Source organism: Lampetra planeri, chromosome 16, assembly GCF_965212315.1.
Source record: "Lampetra planeri chromosome 16, kcLamPlan1.2.h2, whole genome shotgun sequence".
NCBI lineage: Eukaryota > Metazoa > Chordata > Hyperoartia > Petromyzontiformes > Petromyzontidae > Lampetra > Lampetra planeri.
The window spans coordinates 4,402,587-4,425,102 of NC_136122.1; the positions used below are offsets into that span (position 1 = coordinate 4,402,587).

The following is a 22,516-nucleotide window of genomic DNA, read 5'->3' on the forward strand; positions in this document are numbered from 1 at the left end:
CCTACTTGTGTTTAAATATATAAGTTGTCATTGCCTAGAAAGGAAGCGACATACTTAAAAAGCAAAATCTAAAATCTTAATTGGGAAAAAGTGCCAAATTCACTAATGAAGTAGGCTTTCATTATTATTTAAGCTACTTTTTTGGCACTGCCTTGGCAGTGGGGTAACACCACAGAGCTGAGTCCATTAAAACCACCACACTTGGGAATGTGTATAAACATTTCAGGAGACCAGTGCCTGGGATTTGAACCGAGAATCTCCAAAACATGGAATTATCATCTGAGCTAATTGGCGACATCAATTTTTAATTTGCAATGTTACAGTTTTGCTCTCATGAGATCTGGCCATGTATAATTGTCACTCAGCTCACATGCGAAGGTCCTGGGTGTGTATTCTAGTAAAAGAGCCATCTGCTCAGTTCAACGCAGTCGACTGGTCCCTGCCATAAGATTGTGGAATTTCCATCATTGGCTCATGGTTGCAGAGATAGAACACTTCTCTAAGCTTGTTTAGACAGGAAGACACTTTTACATGTTCAGCCTGCCATTTTGGGTTACGATTGCATTGACAAATTTACTTAATAAACGTTCATGTATATTTAAATCGACGAACCATGCACCTTGACATAGATAATGGTCTTGTGCCATTGTATTATGGTTTTAGTGGACTCTTACACCTGTATTCAAATACAATCTATATGAGCGCATTGTCCAGATTATCACCCGCGTTTTTTCCCATGCGATTTTAAAACCGTTATGGGATGCATCTATTAATGTGTTATGCGTGCGTGCGTGTGCGACCAGATAAAACAAATGTATTAGAAAGCATCTCACTTTCCGGACCATCTTATAACCCGGAGACTATGGTGATTTCATTACTTTTACAGAACAAAATGCCACGGGTCGCTCTGCCACCAGCGATGTCAAGGCTACAAAACCCAGCGAACGGCGCAGCCCCAAGTGGTGCACAGCCCGGCGCGTGCGCGTGTGGGGAGGTTTGGGGTGAAAAAAAAAAGGGACGGCACGGAGGAGAAGGAGAGAGAAGTTGGGTTCGGGCTGGGAGTGTGAGAGGGTCAGTGGGAAGGAGTCCTGCATCTGCGCCCTCATTCATCCGTTTCCGCTGTCCGTTCAGCTTTCACGCTTCCATGGGTCCTCCTCAAAGAGTGTGAACTCTGCCGTGGCACCATTTTTGCCCGCCGCACCGGCCTGCAACCGATTTTAAGAAAAATGCAGATGTGGCCAAGACGGAGTCCGTCTCAGTACGACTCTGAACGTCATCAGTGCGGTTACCGATACTGTCACTCTTCACAAAAAGATGCCTTTGAAAGCGTACCTTACACCTCTGTTCCACCTTTAAATCGTAAACAAATATTAATTTCACTTTGCAAAGAGAAGGGCAGAACACTCCGCCAAGAGCGTGCATGTCATGTGTGTTTTTTTAAAACCATTCAATGCATCGAAGTTCAAATACTGTAGGTATGGTATTATTAGCACTCCGGATATAACATCACCACTGTCACCATGTCCATGAGCACTGTGTAAACAAATACAACAGAATACAACATGAAGTTTTAGGCAATGGCTTTTCCCTCAGAGCTCTGAAGAAGAAGAACCATTAATTTTAAAAACGGGCAGTGCTTGAAAAGATAGTCTGTTATATGTATGCAGCATTTTATTAACACTGTGGTTTAGCTTGGCAGACTACCACTAACTTAAAAACATATACAAGTCAAAAAATAGCAATGACATTTTTGCGGGTCCGCTCACGGTGCTTCCATTATTTAAAGTTCAGCGCTGTTTCTTATCAAGTAGCAACTGTCAAGACGTGTCAGTTTTATTTGAGGGAATAATGTACTCCAAGCCCGGGCTCTTAATGAGAGCAGAATAACTCTCTTTGGCAGGGAGCCACTTTGGAATAAAATAATGATGCTGCACAAATTAATTAATAATTCACAGGGCTGTTTCCTGCGCAGAATATCTTCAGTTTGAGAAGGTTATCTTTCATTGTTGTGTCTCGAAAGAAATAAAGCCACCTCTCCCTCTTCATGGTTGCTTTGGGCCAGATTATAAAAAAAAAAAAAAAATTCGGAACTCGCTGCATCTCTTCAGAGCCCTAAGAGGCATCATCACTTATGATCTATCCACTGATGGATGAAGGCCTCTTCCACGCTGATGCTATCCATCATGGTCACGTGATGCCAGCATCTACCGCTCCTGTACGTGAGCAGATTTCACCACTGCATCTCCGTGGCTGGTCATGGTATCCTGAATGTGTCTCTCCTTTGGCTGCAATGCCATCACCAATCCTTGCCCATTGACCATCAACCCTTATAGCGATGTGTCCTGTCTGGGCACAAGTCTGCTTACTCACAATTAACAATAAAGTTGAGGCCTATCATTTGCATTTGTTCTCACAGGTTTATCTTTTCTCTCCATGTTACTGTGTGTAGTTTTCAGCCCTGAGATCCACGTTCCTTGTGAAGTGCCTGCATTTATGATCAGTATGTTATAGCAAGAAATATGCACTGATCAAAACCACGAAACTAATTACATCAGTACGTTGCTCTTTATGATTTACATTCAACTTTTGCAGAAATTTTCAAAAACTGCTCTCATTTGCCTCTCTATTTAATAATTACGATCATGATCCGCCTTCAAATAGATATCCCAGACAAATTCTGTTGTGTTTCCCAGGAATGTTCGTCCAACAATCGGCAGCAATCTCTTGTGCGTGACTATTCTTACTGCCCCATTGGTTTGCTGCAATGACTCTCATCAGAAAATCTGAGGCGGGTTATATTTTGGCAATTTATGTTATTGCCTCCGAACCAACCGTTTGAAAAAAATAGTTTCACGTTGCTGAGAATCACCTTTTGACGAGGGAGAGTATTGCCTTGCTCAGGTGATCTTCGCTTCTCTGCGGCAGATTTGTGCCAAACAGGCACCGCGTGTGTAAGCAAAAATAAAATTGACTTGTGGGACCTCCCTTGCCAGTATCAACATATAAGACTTGACTTGACTCCTCTGATTTTAGTATTTTGTTGCTCACTTTGTGTAACGTTAAGTGGCGATTTTGCAGATGTTTTGAATAATTTCGAAATACTTTTAGTTTTTTAATCACTTCGAAGTACTTTTTTATGAATTTTTTTATGACTATGACATTTTGCAATGAATCAAATGCCTTTTCAAAGTCTACAAAAGCCTGGGAAATTGGTGCTTGCTATCCATTGTTTTCTTGCTGTAGGTTCTGATTGATAGAATGCATGTGTTCCATGGTAGCAACAACAACAAAAACCCCGCTGTGAAACCCAATCATGTGAGTGGTTTATCGGCCGGCTTCTAAATTGTCCATAATTCAGTTCTCTGTGCTTTTTGTGAATGATTTGAACATTATATATATATCACACGTACTTATATCCATGTGATAGGGAGCTAATCAGTCTGTTCTTCATTTTTAAATAAAATGTGTGAAATTCAACGATGCCTTTTAAAAAAAAAATCATCATTGTACTTCACGTATTTTTATTTTCAAATTCGTGCTGTAACTTATATCAACATCTACGCACAAGTGTGAGGATTGTGCTGCTCTAAACCTGCCACGTGAAAAGAGCCACGCGATACGCTGCGGCAGAGGCACGCAAGTTACGTCGCATAATTTATTCCGATATCCTTTAAGGATCGGTCTTACAACGGCTACTAGATTGTGGTCATCAGTCAGTGAGAAGTTACAATTTCATTCCGTTTCGGTTTTGTGCCAAAAAAGTAAAAAATCGTGTCGCTTGAGAAATTCATTTGAACTGCAGCTGGGATCACACCCGGGTATTCTAAAACTAAACTAATTTTTATTTTACAAGATAAGGTCCACTCAGCTATATAGCTATTTTTGAGAAGTGAACAGGCATCAAATGATAGCTTAACGAAGTGGCTTATCACGTGGACATTTATAGTAGCCAAATAATCTAGACGCACGTTTTTAAATAAAGGAGGGAAAAAAACAGGAAGACCCGGAAAAAAATGCTCACGACCACGGGTAGAACATGCAAACTCTAAATATACAGGCGTCAGGGTCGGGATCGGACCCACGACCTCCTGCATACCTGGCAAGGTAGTTAACATCTCACCACCGTGGCACCCTCGATTAATTCAAACCCCCGGGGTGCTCAGCATCGTTGACGCGGAGTCCCGACGTGGGCATTAACCCACCTGGCCACCTCCACAAGGTGAAGCCAAACTCTAGGTCAACACATTTACAGGGAAACATGCAGAGGCTCTTGGCCGAGGACTGCCATTCATAGAGACAAGGTACGTTAAGCTGTAGGTGGAACAAATGAAGGCATCATAAGATTTAAGTGTCGGTAAAACTGGATTGAAATCTACAATGCATTAAGGTCCACAAATGGTAAGTTTTAAGCCATCATGTGTCATTACAAATAACATGTATGCCCTCCAGCGGGTAACGCTGCACTGTATGTCCCTCATTCTAAAGATGTGAACATAACTGATGAAACCTGTTTGGGTAACTTCACATTTGCTGACCGTTTCAAGAATGTATTTAATTGAGGGCAAGATGGGTCTACACTTGTCAATGAACGCCACTGTAAAATATAACTTTGATGACTAATGAAATTCCACTGCATACTCCAAAGTTTAAGACTGATCAAATGAGCACGTGTTGATTGATCAAGTACTATATAATACACACTGCTTCATGCTCGGTTAAGAAATTAATTAATTTTAATATCTAATTCATAATTTATGTGTAAATAAAATGTAATCTCGCATTCATCGTTTAGTATCAACGGTGTACGTGAGAAGGTTTTGTGTTAGTTAAATGTTATCTTTTTTAAAACTAATGGCTCAATTACAACTGAAATATCACGTGGAATAGTTTTTCTGCGATTTCAGAGCGTACACATGGACCCGCCACGGGACTTTACCCAGATTTAATGTTTGCTGAAGCCAGGGGAACGCGAGACAGTTTTTCTTCACTAACAGCTGGCTTTTGGGACACTGTTCCAGGAGACGGATAGATCAGACGGTGGGGCAGGGGGGAAGGCTTTGTGCTGCATTTAAAATGCAATGCAGGTTTGTCTTTTCATATCATCATTATTATGAGGTGATGTCACCGAGAAGCGTGCATGGGGTTTAAGGGGGTTTCGACTTGCGTGGATGCCTCGCTCGTTTCACAGTCAGAGGGCCACGAGTTTCAAACTCCAGGTTGTCAGTCGACAGGGTTGTTACTCCGCCATGGCTGGTAAAAAAATTGTGCACCGCTACGTGTGGGCAAAGTCAACGGTGATTGTCCTATGAAGTGTACTGGCTCCTGCCACAGCGATGTGGACTGTCCTGCACAGAGACTCAGGGCTGTTGATGGAAATGAGTGCCACCCATGCTAATTTAAACTAGAGCCGGACACTTTGACTTTTGGCTTTGTTTATGAGCTGTTTTGGCTGATTTAAAAGAGCGCAATACATTTTTGTAGAATTTATAAAATACGGATGTAATTTCAGCTGGCACTTGTGAGGATTAATGATGTTTAACCATAGAGTAAATACGTGTCAATGTGACACATTTAAGTCGCAAGGCTTAAACTGCCGTGAGCTATTGCTATAATTCATTTCACGTGATGGGCCAGATACTCACTCCAACACGTGGCATTATATAAATGCCATCTCTGGAATTGCGATGATAAAATAGAAAAAACTGAAAGTGTCTCCTCGCACAGGCAATAATTGATGGCTCTGAGTCAGTGGTGTAAATTCCATATTTCTATGGAAGAGGCCAGTAACTACATAGGATGACATCACGTGTTTCACAAAATGACATTAATTTGTATTGCCAACGACGGGACAATGGGTCGCATCAACCCGTGGCTGGGATTGAACCGCCATTCTCCCGACTTTGAGCCAGGTTTTTGTCCACTGTACCACCCAGCCACTTTTATAACTGGCTAATAGGGGTTAATCACGGGGTTATGGTTTATGTTTGTCATTAGGATTAGCCGATTCGGGTCAGGACAGTGACTGGGTGTAGTGTTTGGAGTTAGGCATGGATTTTGCGGGAAAAAAAAAGGTTAAACAGCATTATGATCTATTTAGGGGGAATGCTTATACGGCAGTTAAGAGAAAGGTTAGGTTAAGTGTTTGAGGTAGGATAAAGGATAGGGTCGTATGAATAAGGATTTAGGTAAACTTCCAAGCTTAGTGTTTGGGGTTAGGTTAAGCATCGGTGTTGATGTTAGAATGCAGGTCAGTTCCTTTCCCTGTGGCATTTCACTTCTTTGTGTTGCACAGCCAACGATCTTTCTGACATCCCGTCTCCTGGAACTGGTGTCAGAGGTCGCACACGGATAGGCTCCTTGCACGCTTGGCTTTAAATTGGGCACGTGCGGCACAGGAGCGTACAGACCACTTACCTGCGCACTTATCTCTGCCATGGGGCACTGGTCATACGGAGGAGTGATATTCAACTTGGTTCTCGTACTGCCAGCGTGCAACGTGGAATTGAGCGAACACCTCAATCAAGTGTCATGATTACGAGTCCGCCACTCACGGGAAGAAATGTCACTGGGCAAGTTAAAAGATTTGTGCTTCCAAGAACAGCTTTTCAAATTGACGCCCCCCCTGCTTATCCATCAACGGACATTGATAAGAGCCCATTGTGCTGGAGCCTTCACAACAGATTGTATTCATTATCCATGATTATTCTAAGTAAATAGATATTTGGCATTGAAGGAAGACATTTTAATTATATGCTTTTTCGATGTGTTTTAGTGTGATTTGGAAATTGATGTCAGAATATAAATAATAATAACAACAATAATGCCAGCGCATTATCATTACACTGCTGGATGGAAGCTGCCCCATGCCATCTTGGTTATGGGGGTTGTTTGAACATACTTTACGAACGACCCTGGTCGTCAGTGCAGACTGGTGAAGGTGGGGGCCCTGCCACTGGTTAAGATATCCCTGAGGACCCGAGTTTGATTCCTGCTCACGGCTAATAATAGTGGTGAATATTTTTACCGCTCCTGGGCCTCCCCTAGGTTGACTCAGCCATAAATTATTACCTGATGTAGTGTAAACATCGCCACTAGGGAGACAAAGGTGGCTCGGTGTGGTGCTGGCCACCCACTCCCTCGTGTACCGTGTCAGCCTTCATTGATGATCACGAACAGCACTTGGCCCGTTGAGGCTATACGGGGTACCTTTGTCTGTGTGCATTATTATATGTCATACATAGACACATAAAAGGTAAATGAAGATCGAGAGTTGATCGTGGCCAATATTGTGAATGCCACTCAAGCCCACCATTGCTTTCTGTTAGACCTCAGAGCTGCTGCATAGTTCGCACCCAGCCGCCGCGCTACGCTCCCTTTGCGGTCTTGTACCACGTGGCTCTACGTTGATTGCGGTCCTCTGGGTGCCACTCGAGGGTGTTGCAATATAATATTCAATAGCTGTGCTTGGAAGTCCCAGTCTGTGTTGACGCTGCGTTTAACGAGGGGGGAATGTTCAACCGGCACCAGGGTTCACGGTTGATCGGCTCAAGCACAGTCCATAGAACAATGATGTCTGCCCCCGTACTCTCCCCTCGTGGCATGCGTTTGAGACCACTCCCTGCCCCTGGGCGCAGGGGCTTCAATAGAATTAACACTGCGTGCTTGCTTTGTAAAGCTTTCCCCTTATTGCCATTGCACGCCATGTAGAATTCACACCATAATATTGTTGGCATTGAAGAGGGTGGGAAGGGTTGCTCAGATAGGTTTCAGAACGGGACAATGCAGAGGCATGTGTACAGACCAAATGAAAGGGTTTCTTTATGAGTCTCGAAATAAATTGGATATGTCATGATAAATGAATCAAAGCAGGTGCATTAGAGATCAGGCTGATTATATTACACATGTAAACAAGATCAGACCTGGCAGCAATTATTGTTGGCAAAGGGCTGAACATTCTGAGGCTGTTGATACAACGTTACGATCATCGGCATTATGGGTCCGTGCGAGAGATGTGTGACTGCTACTGTTCGTGTGACATTCTGAAATACATTTTGACCACCAAAATATATTTTTTTGCAAGGTGGACACGACCTTTGTGATGCCCTGTTTGTTTGTTCGTCAACGGTGGATGTGCTCACAGATAGACTGGTCCCCATCATAGGAATGTGAAAATGTCCACCATTGTCTCAGTCTAATCACTTAAATGAGCATGGCCCAGTGCTTGCGTGACCACGAGGGGATTTTGAGTGTATTATGACACGCATGACATTATTACTGTTCACGTATTGTGCAATTAGATGGAAATGTATGCTCCCCCCTTAGAAGTCAGAGGTATTGCTGCCAATTTGAAAGTTTGGCATGAGGTGTGGGAGCCATAAATCAGCCCTCGGCAAGCAGAAATGCTTTTGCTTGGGTACACGTTGACCTCTGCCACTCCCTTCTGGTCCTTGTATAGCACGGGTGAGAAAGACGGTGGTTGGGAATGAAGGAGAAAATGTCTCTACATTTGGTTACTGATAGGTGCAGCCCAAGCAGTCCTGTAAGGAGGACTGTTTTGGCTTACAGGGGGGGAGAAAGATTTGAGTAAAAAATCCACGTCGGGGGTAAAAATTAATCCATCCAGTGTCGTTGAAACGGATGCCACTTTGTGGGAAGTCAGTTGTGGCTGTTATATGGATGGGATGGCATCTGCCATGGATGGGAATGTGGGGTTTCCACCACTGGTGGGCTCAGGGTCACCACAGTAGAGGGATGCCACCCCAGGCTCAATTGAGCAGGAGACAGTTTGTGTCTATGGTGACCTTTTTGCCAGTATCAAAAATGATGAAAAAATAATAACACAGGAGGTGTTAAGATGTTAAAACACCAAATAGATACATTTTGCAAGGCATCAAGTCCGCATTCACCACACATATTTGTGGCAAAACATGCAAACAAACATGCTCTGATAATATTAACATTGTCCTTGAAACTGATTGGCCTATACCAGAGACACCCTTCTTTATGGACTTGTCTCACCAGTGTTAAACCAGAGAACGCCAAAAGGCGAACAGTAGAAAGACAATGCAAGTATGAGAATCGTATAGCTCGGGCCGAGCAGTTATATCTATGGGACCTTTTTGGCAGTATACATTTTTTTTAAATGATGAAAAAATGGGGTTTTTACCCTTTCTGGGCAAATCACCCACAAAATACACCATTTGTGTGGGTGTACATCTGGAAAAGCCCCAACCTCCTCGTAGAGTCGGACGGTAACACCTTGGGGGTGTTGTGAACAAGGCTTCGTGGCGCACTCACAACCACCACGGAGACAAACGGCTTTGCCCCTTGACGCTGGGAGCGCTTCCATCTCAAGTGCTTAATCAAGGACCGTGACATACCCTTGCCAAACTGCAAATTGGCGAATTGCAGGGGGGGGGGTGAATCTCTGCCCTCGAGAAGCCTCCAGAAACAACAGGAAATTGTGATCGCTGGCTGCTGTCATTCCTCTGTCAGGAACTGAACCCGTACTGCCTGGATGACTTTTGGAGGTCCAGTGGACTAGTTCTGGCTCCTGTCACAATGCGGGCATGGACAGTCCTCGACTCAGAGCAGGAAAGCATGAACCAACTCGGAGTGGCTCATCTTCTGCATTAAAGAATCAAGGGGGGCATGGGAAGTGCGGAAAGTCGTGACTTCTAAAAATTGCAGTCTCACCTCCCTATCGTCTGGAAGTGATGAATGATGGAGGTGGTTGCATATATCTCAGCTGAGGAGGAACAATCGTGGAGGGATGGATGCAGGCAAGAATAATGAGTCGGATGCCTTCTATGACCCTACTTTCCCAGCTGTTGGCTAAAATGGCCATTTGAGGTAGGATAACCTAAAGGGGCATCTTAAAATCCCGGGTACCACTTGGGAACCAGTGATTAAAATGCAGGGATCATATCAGTTCTTCCGTAACAGTAGGAGGCTGCTAAATGTCTCTGCAGCCTATTAGCTTTTGATTGTTAACACTGGTCCACCATCGGCGCATTCACAAAACTATCTCAGGTGTCATGCCGAGTCCAAGCCGGAGTATTCCCTCCACGAGTGGCGGATTGTGAGCCCATGTCCTTGGCGTTTGGACCTACATACTGTGGGGCTGATCTGTCCATTGACCACCGGCTTGTCATCTATAAAATCTACCTCCTATTCTTCCACTTTTGGAGCGGGTGTCCACCTTGGATTCCAAACAAACCGACACGAGCCTGATCTCAGCTCGCTGTTGGAAGTTGCTTCTACAAATGACACCTTTGCCCCTCTGCTGCTGAAGCCGAAGCAAACGTGGGTGAGGTTGAGGAGTGTGGCTCGTGCAGCTGCCATGGCTGTGAGGGGTACAAGGGCCAAACCTCACCCGGAAACCCACGCTGACAGAAGAGGTATTTCAGCTGACTGAGATAAAGTGGCAAGCCCATTCTCACCATTTTGGAACATTTCGTGGTCGAGAATAAATCAGGGCCTTTGCTCGGAGAGCTTGAGAGCCATGCAGAATGAGTGATGGGTGCAGGTTACCGAGGAGACTGAAGCTATCTCAGTAGCCCACGATCATAAATCAATCCCTTAGTACCATCAGAAAATAGCCTTACTATTCCGAAGGAGAATAATGGTGATATGATGTCTGATCCCACAGCCCGACAACATAATGGGGCAAGCTGCAATGGTTGTGGAGCCACAAAGGTTGGTGGAAGTGGCCAACCCCTGTGAGTGGTCGGCTGATGTGCCATCTGCCGAGGATGTGCAAAGGGCGATACGAAAATCCGAAACGAGAAGAAGTATTGAATGAAAATGATCTCCCAAACACATTGCTGAGGGAGGGTGGTGATTGTGCGCTGGATGCCTTAAACGGCATTGTCTAAGCCAGATAATTCAAAACATTGGGGCCTGTCCAGTGACATCCTGCTGGAGAACTTTCGACACCTCTCACGGCATCAAAGTGCACCTATCCTGGCACGAGCCCTGAGGTGATGCCACCGCCACCAAAGTGGTGAATGGTAGCTGCTGTTTTTGCTGTTGCCGCCACTGCCCTTGTTGTTGTTGTTATTGTGTTTGAGCGGTCGGCCTTGGCACAGGCTGAGCCGTTACCTTGGAGTCCTCGGCGACGACGGAGTTGAGGGCGATGACCTCGCTGGCGCCGGGCTGGTGGTTGCGGCCGTCCTCGTAGAGCGAGGCGCGGTGGGTCAGTTCAGAGTCCTCGTGAGCGCGCGCATCGAGGGCGTCCAGCTCGGCACGCGACAGGTGGTACACGATGCCCGCGCCGAACGAGTCGCCCACCACGTTCACCGACGTCCGCATGCGATCCCTGGGGAGGTGGGCACCAAAGGTAGAGTTAAAGATTCCCGCACGCAGGTAGCCTACGCGGGTGCGCTGGGGCAAGTGCCGCTGGCGAGAACCTATGAAGACCTGCACGTGCGGAGCATGGAGTGAGTGGTATGTGACAACACCACGCCTGGCCGCCTTTGTCTCCCCAGTGCTGATGTTTACACACCCCAATAGGTAATGATGTGAGGCTGAAGTTGACTTAGGAGACGCCCAGCACCAGCACAGATATTTTTCACTTATATTGGCCGAGAACCAGAAATTAACTCTGGTAATCGGATTCGTAGCGCAGTGAGATAACCACCACACTACTGCTCACTACCCACTAGGTAGGTACAAAGACAAATATCCTCTGAATAGCCTATAATGGCTGTTGGGCAATGCTATTAGTGAGCATCTACGAAGGTCGGCAAGGTACACGAGGGGGTGGGTGGCCAACACCAAATATTTGACACTCATGTTGACCGAGTGGCAATCGAACTCAGGTAACCGGGTTAATAGCACGGTTCTTTAACCACTGCATCACCACTAGGCAGATAGTCACACACATATTAATAAAGAGGGGGACAAGCAGTGAGTTCTATAGATCTGTTAGTTACAATGCAGGGCGCAGAAAAATTAACATTCACAATAATATGTGGTACGATATTTGCCTAAAAAAAATATTCTGCACAATTGTGGAGGGTCATGCGTATCCAGAATAAACAGACAACAATGCATCAGAGAGTGAAGAATTTTCTAATCCAGAAAAGCCATCCTGCAGCTGTTCCAAACGTTGTAAAAAAATAAAGAGAGGCCGAATTCATGTCACCTGCACAAGTTTGGATTTCTATGGCGTCAAAGCCCCACCGCCATCTCACGACGCCGTACAGAACGAGCGGGCGTGTTTATATCAGGAGCCAATCGAGCGGAGGCAGCGGTACAATGGAGGGTATTGAACCTGGGGTAGCGGGCGGGTGAACACGTGACTAGATGTAAGTGTCTTTGCCCATGGTACAATAGAACAGAAGAGACCAAATACACACACATACAGAGACCAGTGCCGGATTAAGCTAGTGCGGGGCCTATAGTATACATTATAAAGGGGCCCTAAATATATATTTTTAAACCACGTAAATATTAAAACACACATTTTTTACTTGCATAGCAAAGTAATTGTGTTTTTTCATTTGCTATACGGCCGGAAAATACGACCAATCACTAACCTTTAACACCCAGCCGTTCATAAAAGTTTAAGGCGGTATAGTACTATAGTAATAGAGCAAGTGCAGAATCACTGAACCGGAATTGATAGCTTGAAAGCATTTAGCGCAGGGCCCTTGAAAGTGCGCGGCCCGTAGCATGTGTAGCTACTTTTGCTACTAGGATAATCCGCCACTGACAAGGACACATATCCCCCCGTATAGCCTTAACTGACTGTTGGGGCAAGTGCTGTTAGCGAGCACCTATGAAGGCCAGAACGGTACACGAGAGGGTGGGTGGCCAGCACCACGCCGGACCGCCTTTGTGTTCCGAGTGGCGATGTTTATACACTGCACCAGGTACTCATTTGAGGCTGACGACCTAGAGGAGGCCAAGGACCGATTCAAATAATCGTCACTGGTGTTGGCCGGGAGCGGAAATCAAACTCGGGTCGCTGGGTTCGTAGCACAGCGCACTAACCGCTACACTACCGCTCCCCACCACCACACACACACGGACGCACAGACCACACACACACAGACACATGGGGACACAAAAAGTCCACATCAATAATTGTCGGCACCACACTCGAATGCAAAACTCTGCGTATTAAACAATCCAAAATGATGCTCTGACCGGCGATGGCTAGATTCTAGATGCAGCGCTCCCGTATGATCCCACACGAGTGAGTTCGGCAGCTGTACGATACGGGAGCGTTGATCGATGTCAGATGGGAAACGTTTGGAAGGTGAGATTAAAACCTTTTCAAACCAGTCATTAATAATGGTATACATTTATATTGTTCATATTAAAACAATAATCTGAATAAACATCTATACTTGACAAAATAGCTTTTCTTTCCGTTTGACCGCCTACCCCCATCTATATCTAACCATGGGTCAACAGCACAACCGGCTGAGGGGGAAGGGAGTTCACAACGGCTTGTTGCAAATGTTCCGAGTCCTTGCAAACTTCTTCTTCTTCTTTCGTACGGCTAATGTAGCTGCAGAGCAACAACTACAATTTCACATTTAGATGGTCAAGCCATATAACCGCGTCAGGGGCAGCGGAGTGGATCGCTGTGATGTCTCCTTCGTATTTGTGGATCAGGCATTGCGTCGTTATACGTTGTACGGTCTGTACTTGATGACCACAGTCGCAGACGACTGGAGAGTTTTTCATTTTCCATTTTTCGCATCAGGTATCCGCATCTGCCATGGTTTGTGCAGTGGATGCCGTTTAGGGTGGGCCATGAGCAGCTTCGTGGAAAATCAAACCCATGGATCGTCTGCGTTGGGATGCATCGCTGTGATGTTGCAGTGTGGGGGAGAGGAACTCACAGCAGCCAGTCCACAGCCACCAGCAGGCTGATGTCGGAGGTGGGGAGGCCCACGGCGGTCAGGATGAGCAGCATCGTGACCAGACCCGCGCTGGGGATGCTGGCGGCTCCCACACTTGCGAGCGTGGCAGTCAGACTGTTGTGGAGGACAGGGAAAAGAATGTACTTCGCTCCCATTCCAAGCACGATGAAGCAAAGGGAATCAAAAAAGCAAAGAGCCTCACATGCTCACAGTTGCTGGAAATGAGCCACTGATAAGATATAATTGCACCGTCAGTAGAAATACATTAACAAAAGGAACAAATGAAGTGAATTTTGAAATTAAGTGATTTGAGTTTACACTTAGAAATGTTTACCAATAAACATGTCCTTTGCCAAAATGTTTAGCCGATATTACACAAAGCTTTGGAGCATCTATGTCAGAGATCAAAGGTTAGAAGTTAAAGGGCACAAATATTTTCCGAATTCCTCCGCAGCAATTAAGAATCTCCCCCATTCAACGGGAAAAAAGCATGCAACACAAAAACAGCCGCCACGACTGGGAGGCCTGACGCCAGAGGACACGTTGGTGGCCAATAGCTTGGCAGCACAGGAAATGAGGCAGGCAAAGGTGTGGTTTCACGTCAAACAGGACCAGAGCCCCAGGCGATACAATTGTCCGAAGCTGAATATGAAGATTTGTAACGTTGCTTCTTTCCTGCAGCCCGAAGGCTATCGGGGACAAGTAGCAGCCCTGCAAATACCTATTTTCCATTGGCATATCTGAGCCAAGCCAGTGTGCGAGGCGCTCGTGGTAATGGGCGAGTTTTCCCACTGGCTATTTAAACATGCTGAACTGGAACCAAAACGGTAACACGCTGGCCTCACAGAAAGACAACTGAATCTGGCTCGGGGGCCAAGCAGGGCCGAGGGCGAGGCTAATGATGCATTCATCGCATGTGACGTCAGTCGGTATACCGCGAGCGCAGCGTCACCGCGTCATCTACATGCACTGCAAGGTCATGTGAAGTCCATACACTGTGACAAGACAAATGTTCCCTGTATAGTCTTAAAAGACTGTTAGTGAGTAGCACCTATTACGGCTGCCTTTGTCTCCTTATTGGCGATGTTTATACACCGCACATGGACCTCATTTGAGGCTGAGTCGACCTAGGGGAGGCCCTGGACCAGTTCACAAACTCGTCACTGGTGTTGGCCATGAATGGCAATCAAACTCGCGACGCCGGGTTTGTAGCGCAGCGCGCTAATCGCTACACTACCGCTCCCCAAAATACACTGTGAGGACTCAGCGTCACCGAGGCGCGTCATCCACGTGCGTCTCCGCTCCTTTATTACGTACGACATTAGCGGCACGGCTCGACTCCTGCAGTGGAAAAAAGATATTTAAATTTAACTGTATTTTACCAGTTAAGACCCACTGAGCTCTATAGCTATTTTTCAGAAGGACCTAAGCACAAATTATAGCCCAACGAGGTGGCTTATCACGTCGTAGACATTTATAGCAGCCAAACAGTCTAAACGCACATTGTTTTTAAATGTAGAGGGAAAAACCGGGGGACCCGGAGAAAAATCCATGTGACCAAATGGAGAGCGTACACGCAAACTCAAAATACACAGGCATCGCCAGGGTCGGGGTTGAGCTCACAACCTCCTGCATACCAGGCGAGGTAGTTAACATCTCTCCACCGTGGCACCTCCGTTCCCGGCTGGCCCGGAGTGTTTCGGTTATGCAGCGGGAAAGGTGAAGCAATCGTGCGAACCGCCTCACCTCACGGTGACGATTTGCCCACCGTCGAGCACCACGCCATTCATCTGCGCGATAAAGATGGCCGCCACGGCCTCGTAGAGGGCGGTGCCGTCCATGTTGATGGTGGCTCCCACGGGCAGCACGAAGCGAGTGATCCGCTTGTCGATTCCCAGGTTCTCCTCGAGGCAGCGGAACGTGACGGGCAGCGTGCCGGCACTGCACGCGGCGGCGGCGGGGATGCCACCGACGACAACAACGGCGCCACGGTTACACGCCACCGCCCGTCGCCGTCGTCACGGCAACAACTCAATGCATTCGTCAATCACACTGCCCTTAAGGGAAAACGCGCGTAACAATAGGTGACGTTTTTGCTTTCAAAATGCCTCGTCTTCATGAGCTATTGTTATTTGTGCTCATGCACTCTGGAAGATGCAGTATCGCGCAAAAAAAACCCATTTTGTTTTTATGAATAGGGATAACACCTTTAATGGGTTTGCTCACATTACCTGCATTTTGAGGTATCTGGTGTCGTGGGAAATCTGTAAGTCATCCTGGACATTAAGAGTCGCAGTTTTTGTTGGCTGTGTAATAGTAGATCGCTCAAGTCAATAAAGGAGCGTGACATATTCTTCTTTTAATGATATGTGGTGGGTTTTTGTACCTCAGAGGCGTCAACCCTCTATACCGCCACAGCCATAATTAGTGTAGCGTCACGCCGGCCATATTGTCAAGGCCTCCATAAATATTGTGAAATCATCATCTTATTGCTACAATTGGTAGAATATTTGCTATATGTTGTGAATTGCATCATCATCGTCATCACCACGATTATCAATTATGATGATCATCATCTTTGTCCAACATTTCATTGTCATTGTAACCTTTAACATGTTGTCACCATTGCCATCATAGCATCATGTTTGTCAATTACATCACAATCACCTCAAACTACCAATTTGCCCTTGTCCAATAACATTATCATCCTGACATCAGCATTATCATCATCACCATCTTTGTAAACATTAATCACCATTTATGAGGATGATTGACAAGGTTATCAACTGTACAAAGAATATCCTGGGACAAATATTATGAGTGAGTACCTATTCAGGCCAGCATGTCACACAAGTAGATTGGTGTCTCCAGCACCAAGCCTGTGTTCACACACCCCACCGGGTATTCTTTAAAGACTGAGTTAACCTAGAGGAGGCGCAGTGCATGTTCATACACTACTTGCCACTGATGTGGATGTTTGGAGATAAAAACCCAGGTCATCGTGATTGTAGTGCACTAAACAAACCACTACACAGCTCCGCATGACAATCATATCACAAGCAACACTATCCCCACAACTCAGCTTGACAATCATCACTTCACAATCACATCCACCACGATCACCAGGACTATCAAACGAACAAAGATCCCCCATATAGCCTGAACAGACTCTTAGGGCAAGTGCTGTTAGCGAGTATCTGTGAAGGCCGGCACGGTACATAAGGGTGGTCAGCACCACACCCGACTGCCTTTGTCTCCCCAGTGGTGATTTTTACACACTGCACCAAGTACTCATTTGAGGCTGAGTCGACCTAGAGGAGGCCCAGGTATGGGTCAGATGATCGTCGCTGGTGTTGGCCATGACCGGGACTCTAACTCGGGCCACCAGTTTATGGCGCAGTGCGCTAACCGCTACCACTACTGCTCCCCACCACCACTATCACCATCACCACCATCAATCATCACCACCACGAGCACGATCGTCATCGTCGCTGCAGACGCCGCTGCTCGAGAGACCTGGAGGCCGTGCCCAGAGCCGTGATCCAGGCCTGGAAGATCCCGACGAAGAACTTGTAGGGGTTCTTGCGCGTGATGCTGAAGTAGATGAGCGGCAGGATCATGGCTCCGTGGATGATGAGGCCCACGATAACTGTGATCATGTACATGCCCAGCTGCCGCGCCACCACCTCCAGGTCCTTGATGTCCGAGATCTTTCCGCAGATGAGCGACGCGATGCCAAAGGGAGAGTACCTGCGATCCGGCGAGGCCGCAAAACGATGGTGGTGGCGGCATATAATAATAACTTAGTACATTTGGTACTCGAATAATCATACAATACGATGAAAAATTAATAGGCTTTACCTTTTCTGGCAATAATACAGGCGGTGTTAAGATGTTAAAATGCTAAATAGATGCCTATCGCAAGGCATCAAGTCTGCATTAACCACGCATGCTTGTGGTAAAACATCCAAAAAAAACACGCTTTGATGATAATGTACGCATTGTCTTTGAAACTGATTGGCCTACACCAGAGACAGCAGCCGTATTTATGGCCTTGCCTCTGTACCAGTGTGAGACCAGACAACACCAAAAAGTGAACAGCACAAAGGCAATCCAATATGAAAGCATCAATAGCTCAGATTGAGCGGTTGTATCTAGGTTATAGTATATATATTTTTAAAGGATAATTCTTTTTTTCATCATTTTGTGCGTGCATGTATGTGCGCACACTTGGGTGTGTGCGCACATAGCGTGCACGCTCACTGGCAAAAAGGTTCCCATAGATATAATGAATTATATTAACAAAACGTCTTTTTACAAGATACTCAACGCGCTGCCCATCACAATACATTGCCAAATAGAATGTTGGCTAAGGGAAAGGAATAGCTAAGAAGTATCGGAGCTCACTGAGAAAACCAAAAGCAAGAGAGAATCGATGCATCTTGAGGCGGGGTTGCACGCTGAACTTCTTTCGCACCGATGGTAAGAAAAAAAGCCGCCGCTGAGAGGATGACCGTTTGCGTGATGGTTTACTTTCCTTGACGAGATCAGCGAGGTATTGTGGTCCATGTTGGGCCAACGTTGGCCATGTTCGATGGTTAAAGTGTTCACTCACCACATGATCATGATGACGAGGCGCATGATGATTTCGTTGAGGATGCTGAAGAACTCGACCATAAGTTTCGCCTGATCTCCCATCTTCCCCATGATGATGCCAAACGCAATGAAGAAGCCAATGAGACCTGCATGTCACGTAGAGTGTAGGACGTGGATGCTTACCTTGCGTCTTTATATATAAGGTCAAGTATATATATATGTCTGTATATTGAACTTCTTTCACGCCGTACATCACCAACCGTGTTAATCGGAGGTGCGGGGGTGAGCACGACCAAAGTAAAGGGCTATCCTTGCTCAAGTGAGCAGTAGGCATCATCCAATAGGGGAAATTCAACATTGATGGGGTGGGCTCTTGTCTGGCTCCCAAAAAGACTGGAAAGATGATGGGCTCAGTTGACCCCCAGCTCCACCTATACCACTCCATCCACATCGCATGAACATTTACGGTTACATCAGATGGCCATTCGAAGGTTCTCTGAACCTCAGTGCTATTTTAAAACGAGGTACATTAAAATTGCATGCAAGCTAATATTATCACGATGCATTGTAACGCGGGAATAAATCGTTTTCGCAATGAAGTACAAATTGACATTTTACAAATGTGGTTTAGTTTTACATAAGTTATAAAGCAATGCTCTTTAGTCTCAAGGGACTTTTTTCCACTTTGTTCTCATTGTAATATTTCATTTTAATCTCTAATTACATTGAGCAGAATTTAGCAGTGGTTTGACAAAAGAGCTGTACGTGCATACACGGTTACACATACACGTGTACATACAGCAACTGACGTTTCTTCAGGGTGTTTAATGCAATCGTTTTTTGCACGTCGCTCACTATTCAACGAGCTTACGTGTCGCCCAGTCACTTCGATGAGTGTTTGCCATCACAGTCGCACGTCTCCCTGTGAGCGGCCGGCAGGTCAGCGCTGACATCATTACCCCCTGCCACGGCACGTGGGCGCATAATTGACTAAAATTTTCCTGAATTGTGCTCGGCATCATTTAGCTAGCGGCTTGCGAGCTGACGTGAGCACAGCCAGCGGCGATAAAGGGATGGGGAAGGGGGGGGGGGGGTCTGTCTCTTGGGTGGCCAGAACCAGAATGAGAGAGCATTGGTGCCTATTTAGAGACAGAGGAGGAGTTTTGACATCAATTAGCCACAGCGGTCGTGGTGCGTGCGCGCGCACAGAACTTGCTGCGAAGGTGTGCGGAGGACTCACCCAGGACGTTCATGCCGTCCTTGAAGATGAGGCCCTTCTTGATTTCGAACGGGGGCTCGCTTGGCTCGCTCGAGTTGCTGCCGTTGAGGGCCAGCGTGACCGACTCAAAGAGGTCGCTGGCGATGGTTGTAGCAGCTCCCGTCACGTTGAGGCCCTCTTCCTCGTCCGGCTCATCTGGAGTCACCGCCACTTTCTTGGTCACCGTTTGAATCTTGAACAAAAAAAAGTGCAAGCGCAGCCGGTGAATGTTAGAGGTTACCGGTCGGTTAACTCAGATGATCTGAAGTTAATAGATATGGGAGGGGAGTAAAGACCATTTGGTAAAGGGTAACAACTAGAAATGATAGATATAGTAAAATATTGGAGGCTCCTAGATTGGACCAAGTAGAGGGAACTACGGCATGTTGGCCAGGATTAATGGTGACCAACTTCAAGGACGGTGATGGACAGAACGTTGGAGGGTGCTAGGGGGAAGACGAGGACGGTGGTGGACAGGACACTGGGGGTGCTAGGGGAAGACCATGACAACCACGATCTGACTGCAAGTCAAGCATCAAACACTGGCGAGGGATGGAAGCTATCGTAGTTGAAGGATGTGGTGACGGACTGAGAGAGAAGTGGAGAGACAACTGGCAATGTCGGTGAGGAAATTCCACACTCCTGATGTGGGGACCAGTCCCTCCATGGGATAGGCACCGTTGTCTTTCCACAAAGTGCTTCCAGGAAAACTTATGGAATATTGGTCAGAGTAAGCCAGATATGATAAATACATAAAATCTAAAATTAAAAACAAAAACTGTAACAGAACTCCAATAGAACTGAAAGTAACATTAAAAGTATTAACATCACGAATGGAAAATTTTAAGAAAAGCCACAGGAGCGCAACCATGGCCACACAACCCAAAAACTCTGGACCACACATAGGACCACAATAGCGCTCCTTCAAACGGCGGAGGAATAGCAGCAAACCTAAACACACACTTCTCTCCCCACTGAATCCTTCCCATGGCTAACAGACTTCGACATTGGCAAGCAGACGCCTGAGCACATTGTCCTGCACAAAGATAGAATGGCACTGACCGAATGACTCAGCAACAGGCACACATTTAAAAAAAACTAGGAACAGTTTTTATTTTACCAGGTAAGGCCCCACTGAGCTGTGTAGATATTTTTCGGAAGCCACCTGGCTATCACAAATTATAGCGCAATGAAGTGGCTTATTGCGTGCAAATTTATCGCAGCCAGACACTATAAATGCACGTTTCTTAATGCGGAGTAAAATCCAGAGAACCCGGACAAATTTACACGCAACCACAAACTCCAAATATACAGGCATCAGGGTTCGAACCCTCAACCTCCTGTGTACCAGGCAAGGTAGTTATTTTACAAGCGAGCCAGTGACCAGCAGCCCCCGTCCCTTATTTATAACTGCACATCTATAAACAAAAAAGAGCTTTATAGCTCCTCAAATTCCTCCAGTATAAATAAATATTCGAATGAAACTGATTCTCCATACCTGCTGAAAGCAGGCCTGCACCAGGTTCTCGGGAAAGAGGTTCCGGATGAGGTCGAGGAAGGCGTCCAGGCTGGACACATCCTCGTTGAGTTGCCCCCTTCCCAGCTGCTTCTTGAGCTTGGGGTTGCCCGGGTGGATGGCCAGCACGAGGATGACTCCCAGCACGGCCGCAATCACCGTGGTCGACATGTAGTAGGCCATGGCGCGCGTGCCCATGCGCCCGCTCGACTTGGCGTCAAGGCCGGACAAACCTGCATGGAGGTCCCGCCCACTCTTACTCGGTTTTTGGCGCACAAGTCAAGATGGAGATGTCTCCCACCCCCGCCTCTCCCCCCACCCCTTCCCTTGCCCTAAAAATGCCATGCTTCCGATTGTTGTCCCGACGTTAGTATGGTAGTGAACCCAACTTTCTCCCTTTCTCCTGCCCCGTGAGCACTGGGCCTCGGGGCTTTCATCCGTGGAATATCTGTGCCCCCACTCCCTTTTGTATCATTCAAACTCTGTACTGGGTTCTTGTAAAAAAAAAAAAAACAGATGGCCTAAGCCATTGATGTCAGGTCTGGCTGTATTTAAAAGTACAACGGGCAGTTGTGGATTTGTCATTCTAATTATGATGACATGATGATAATGATGGTGGTGATATGATTATTACAATAATATGATGCTGAAGATGAGTGTGGTAAGACGTAACAAAAAAATGCCAATGCTGACTCAGCATGAGCTAGGATAGATTTTTTTAAAAAGGAAAACCCTTCAAGATTAACTCAGTCGCGGCGCTCTGCCCGCCGATCGGTCACGCGACACCGTTACCTGTGATGAGACTGGAGATGATGAGCGGCAGGATGAGCATCTTGAGCATCCGCATGAGGATGTCTCCGGGGAAGGAGATGACCATCACGATGTCGGGGTGCAGCGGGGCGACCGAGCGCAGCGCCATGCCGCTGAGGGCCCCCATGATCACGCCTGGCGCCGCAGAGGGTGGGGAGAGAGAGAAGTGATAAACCTCCTCGTCGGTCATCGCCGGACCTTATTGCAAACTTAGCTTCGTAAATGTCACGGCAGTGTCACGATGCAGCCCCGCAAAATGAGAGCCCCCTACGTTTCTCTAAGAGCGCCCTCTCCATTTCCAATGCAGCAGGCATTGGCCAAGGGTTGGATGGCATTTGTTTTATTTCGTAGATCTCTGGACAAATCAGAACAAACACGGGAACAAGGGCGTACAACAATTGGCATTGCAGCTGATGGCAAAGTAAAAATTCCTGATGAAGAATTAACTTCAACCAA

The 22,516-nt window shown here is 46.5% G+C and overlaps 1 protein-coding gene across 4 annotated transcripts in view; it reads right to left on the reverse strand.

The window, feature by feature from the left end:
• The window catches only part of SLC1A2 (solute carrier family 1 member 2), a 72,784-nt gene that overhangs the window by 9,496 nt on the left and 40,772 nt on the right, over nucleotides 1-22,516 (reverse strand). For 3 of the 4 annotated variants that reach the window (XM_078601379.1, XM_078601382.1, XM_078601380.1), the window contains exons 3-11: nucleotides 22,043-22,195; nucleotides 21,233-21,483; nucleotides 19,717-19,927; nucleotides 18,496-18,622; nucleotides 17,397-17,630; nucleotides 15,627-15,821; nucleotides 13,860-13,994; nucleotides 11,104-11,320; nucleotides 1,012-1,205 (exon numbers count right to left, since the gene is read on the reverse strand). In XM_078601379.1, the coding sequence (XP_078457505.1) occupies nucleotides 1,128-1,205; nucleotides 11,104-11,320; nucleotides 13,860-13,994; nucleotides 15,627-15,821; nucleotides 17,397-17,630; nucleotides 18,496-18,622; nucleotides 19,717-19,927; nucleotides 21,233-21,483; nucleotides 22,043-22,195 (1,601 nt within the window). In that variant the 3' untranslated portion in view covers nucleotides 1,012-1,127. Of the gene's footprint in view, nucleotides 1-1,011; nucleotides 1,206-11,103; nucleotides 11,321-13,859; nucleotides 13,995-15,626; nucleotides 15,822-17,396; nucleotides 17,631-18,495; nucleotides 18,623-19,716; nucleotides 19,928-21,232; nucleotides 21,484-22,042; nucleotides 22,196-22,516 lie in introns of those variants that run through there. The other variant, XM_078601381.1, reaches the window with a different exon arrangement.